This window comes from Vigna radiata, chromosome 11 (assembly GCF_000741045.1).
Source record: "Vigna radiata var. radiata cultivar VC1973A chromosome 11, Vradiata_ver6, whole genome shotgun sequence".
Taxonomy (NCBI): Eukaryota; Viridiplantae; Streptophyta; class Magnoliopsida; order Fabales; family Fabaceae; genus Vigna; species Vigna radiata.
The window spans coordinates 4746085-4750066 of NC_028361.1; the positions used below are offsets into that span (position 1 = coordinate 4746085).

At 32.0% G+C, this 3982-nt stretch overlaps 1 protein-coding gene across 1 annotated transcript; it reads right to left on the minus strand.

Annotated features, from left to right (window-relative positions):
• Positions 1-1323: 1323 nt before the first annotated feature.
• Positions 1324-2749, minus strand: LOC106777170 (peroxidase 10). Its single transcript, XM_014664708.2, has 4 exons — positions 2513-2749; positions 2214-2405; positions 1965-2127; positions 1324-1856 (listed from the first exon to the last, which is right to left on the minus strand). Exons 1-4 carry the CDS (start codon positions 2729-2731, stop codon positions 1447-1449), a joined length of 984 nt encoding a protein of 327 aa, XP_014520194.1. The 5' UTR covers positions 2732-2749; the 3' UTR covers positions 1324-1446.
• Between the last annotated feature and the right edge of the window lie 1233 nt (positions 2750-3982).

Consider the following 3982-nt stretch of genomic DNA (forward strand, 5'->3'; position numbering starts at 1 on the left):
CATGTAGACAAAAAAATTTAGGTTTGCCAATTTAAAATTATATTTTTTTTTTCTAAAAAAGATTCTGGACAACACAATTTTGAAGCGAAAAAAATTCTAAAATTGTAGAAGTATTTTTTTTTTGGAAAGAAAATAAATTTCAAATTGTATAATCTAAAAAGTTAAAAATACTTATAAAATATGCTTTTTCACGTTGTAATTTGAAAGTAATTTTCTACTATTAAATTGCACAATTTAAAAATAAAAAATGAAATTTTTTATATTCATATATGCAAGAAAAAAACAAGGAGATTTAAGTAGAATTTGCCGTTGAAAGAAAGGACAAAGTCAAAGTACGTGCTCCATTACATGCCACTAAGGCCAATTGCTGTAAATAGTATAAAATACATATTGTACTCAGACCACTACCCAATTGAAACCATATGCTTTGAATATGAAAATATAAATTTTCTTGTACCATACATGACTCATTTCCAACTTAACTGTTTGCTAGTCTTAATTTTATATCTATGATAACATGTTTTCGCATGGTGTTCTATTTCCTTTGTTCATTTCTGTCTAACTGTCCTAGGTTATCATCATATTACCATTTCAGTATAAAAATGGACACAATTACTCAATTTCTCACTGCTTATATTATTTAGTAAATTTCCTTATATTTTTCGAAGTTATGACATTTATGTGTTAGCAATATTTTAAATATAGTGACACTTTCGGTTGTACTTGTTTTAATCACTAAGACAATCATCCAATATGGAGTGAATGAAGATTTAGAAAACAAAACGATTTTAAGCTGTAATTACATGAGGTAATATTTTATTCTGGTTTTTGCTTCCATTGCGATAATCTGGATGTGTTATTATAATTTTATATAGGTCATTTTTTACACTGTTTATTTATCATTCATTAGTAGTACATCTTTAGATATATAAACTAACTGTGTTAGCAATTTGGAGTCAATTATATATATTAATATAACAATTATTAAGTATGTTAAGATTATTATATTTTAATAGCCAATTTTATAAAGTGATCTAATTAAGATAGATAAAGGTATATTTTTCATGAAATGTATATTGTGTAATTAATTATAATTCGTTAAAGGGGTCAAATTGTAATTATTGAAACTAAAAAATATTAATCGTCAAGAGGTTAGTCCTCATCTGTGAACACAAGGATTCATTTCTGTTTCTTGCTTTTTATTCCCATCAAAAGAGAAAATCTAAAGGGAACTAAAAGTGCTTTATAAAGAGAAGATCATCGTCTAATTCAGATTGATAAGAGACTAATGTCTTCATGTACGCTTCTGCTTTACTATTTGGAAACTGGTTTATTGTTTATTAATTGGTATATCTGAACCATAAATTGTAACAAACTGCACATATTTTTCTTTTATTTTTTGAAAGTTGCATACATTACTTAAATTTGAACAGAAATAAGAGTTATTTAGTTGACAGCCCTACAGTTTGCCCTTATTTGGCCTTGTTGTCCTGTAAGGGCACCTAAGCGTCCCATTTTCTCTATAGAAACAGCAAAGTCTCTAAAGAACAGAATAGGCCACTTGCTATAGTTGTTGACCAATGAAGCAGTTGCAGTGTCACCCAAAAGAGCCTGGTCCGACTGAAGTAAACCCGACTTGTTCACAATGTTTTTGTAGTAACTGTTGTCAAATGTGTTAGTAGTCACGGGATCCAAGGGAGCCAAATTGGTGTCAGAATCAGCTTGGTTTGGACACACTTTTTTTAAACTCTCTACAACTGACTCATCTAGTGCTGGATCAGATTTACCAGACCCACCAAAGTCGAAGAGCCTCGGCTTGAACGTGAAGCATTGAGCAAATCCAAAAGTGTGTGCACCTGCATTCATTACATATATAAACATGAACATTCTAACTCAAAATATGAAGTCAGGATTTTTATTTAACTTTTTCTTTGTGTACTGATCAAATTTTGAAGGAGACAAACCTGAGAGTATTGCTACATCCTTCTTTTCAAGACCCTTTGATATAAACTTGGCCGTAATGTTTTCTAAAGGTTCAAAGGGTGATGGCAAGTTATTTGCCTCGCTCTCACTTGCTGTCGTACCATCTCTACGTCCAAGAGGCACAGACCAAAATGGACCTCTGCTCTGGAAAATTTACCAGATAGCTAGTTATCAGTAGTGCGTATTTTTTAGTATGGTTTATTCGAAACAGTGAAAATTTGGTGTCTTACAAGATAAACAGCTTCTCTTGCTGCTAGAGTTAGTATATCAGCACATGACACAGTGGAAGGACAAGCCTTTTCCAAGTTGGCCTTGATTGTGTCAATCAGTTCAAATCCTCTGAGTGAGTTTTTATTAGGCAGTGCATTTTTCTCCCCCTTTAGAGTATCCGTGTCATCTAGCAGCACCGATGCATCACATCCCTGCATGACGAAAAAGAAAGAAACAGCACACGTAGTCAATTTGAATGCAACGTAAAAATATGGTTTGTTATTAGATTTGCCAACTAAAACTGAGACGAGTTATTTACAAGAACGAAACAATCATGAAAATGAAGGCGTAAGAGAGAAGCAGCAATCCTTGCGTCCTTGGCCATAGCTGACAACACGTTGTATCGAACAATTCCGGTGAGGTTTGGACAAGTTGAGTCATAGAAGTTATAGTAAAGTTGACAGCACACTAGAGGACTGAGGAACACAAGCCAAAACAGTGAAAGAAAAGGAAGCTTATTAGAGGCAAATGACTCCATAAGTTGACAACAGGAGAAATTATTAGAATTGCTTGTGACATTTAGTTGCAACTACAGCCATTTATAGGAAAAAAACACACACACTCACTAGCTTTGCTTTTGTGGAGAGTGGCATGGCCACTATCCTTGTCCCTTTCACTATAGTTTGGTACAAGTCCAAAATGTCTGCTACTTTTGGTTTTGGTATTCGTTAATGGAGTAGAGAACTTCCGTAGACCTATCTCATAGTTAACAATTGCTCTAAGTGCCAAGATGATGTAGTGTCATAATGTATCTCTCATATAAAAAATCTAACAGCTTTGAAGACATGGAAAACAGGAAACTGCATAGTTGACACGACAAGTTCCTTGTGAAGAAAATAGGGTGTCTGCAATAGTATAGTATTCAGTCTCTGTCTTCTACAAGCCTTGTTTCCTTTTATCCTTTGTAGTTTTTAATTAATTAAATATGATAAAATAATTGTCTCAAAACTAATTTCAGCTTATCTATGAAGTGTCAAAGTTAAGAAATGTAATTAAAACTTAAAAAAGTTTACTAATATTCTTTTGTTTAACTATGTGAAAAGGGAAATCTAAAAACATATATATGCATTGTGAAAAAATTGTCAAAAATAATATGAAAATTTTGGTAACATGCTAAGGTTGCAGTTTGAGGATTGAGTCGTGTGCATTGTGGGAGTAGGAGAATTTTGAAAGCAAAATTTATAGAAATATACCGAAAGTGCGTTACATTTGACTGTCTTTCTTGGGTGTGTCGTGTGGTGGACTATGTGTGTACAGTCATGATAAAAGCTAACAAAATATGAATAACCAGTCATTTTGCGGGAACGACGTGATCAACTTGACCTTGGTATTAATATATATATATATATATATAAGAATATAAAAAATAGAGTATTAGAATTAGATAAATGTTTTAAAATAATGAGATCGAGTATTATATTTTAAAATAAGTTTATAATATAAATAAAATTTCTTAAATTCGTTTCATTACTTAAAACATTATTGTCTTGAACTCTCTATCATATCTTTAAGAGTTTTAATTCCTGAATTATCTCTTTGATCAGGAAGTGCTTAATCGAACACAACAACGAAGTCTACCTATCTATCCGATAAATTTTTTGAATGGAGTAAGTAAGTTTCTACTCTTATTTCAATTCATTTTCGGTGTGGGATTCTGTCCAAGAATCATTTCTCACATGTAGCTAATACGCTTCTTCTTTAGTTCTTTGATAAAGCGATGTCCTAAGGA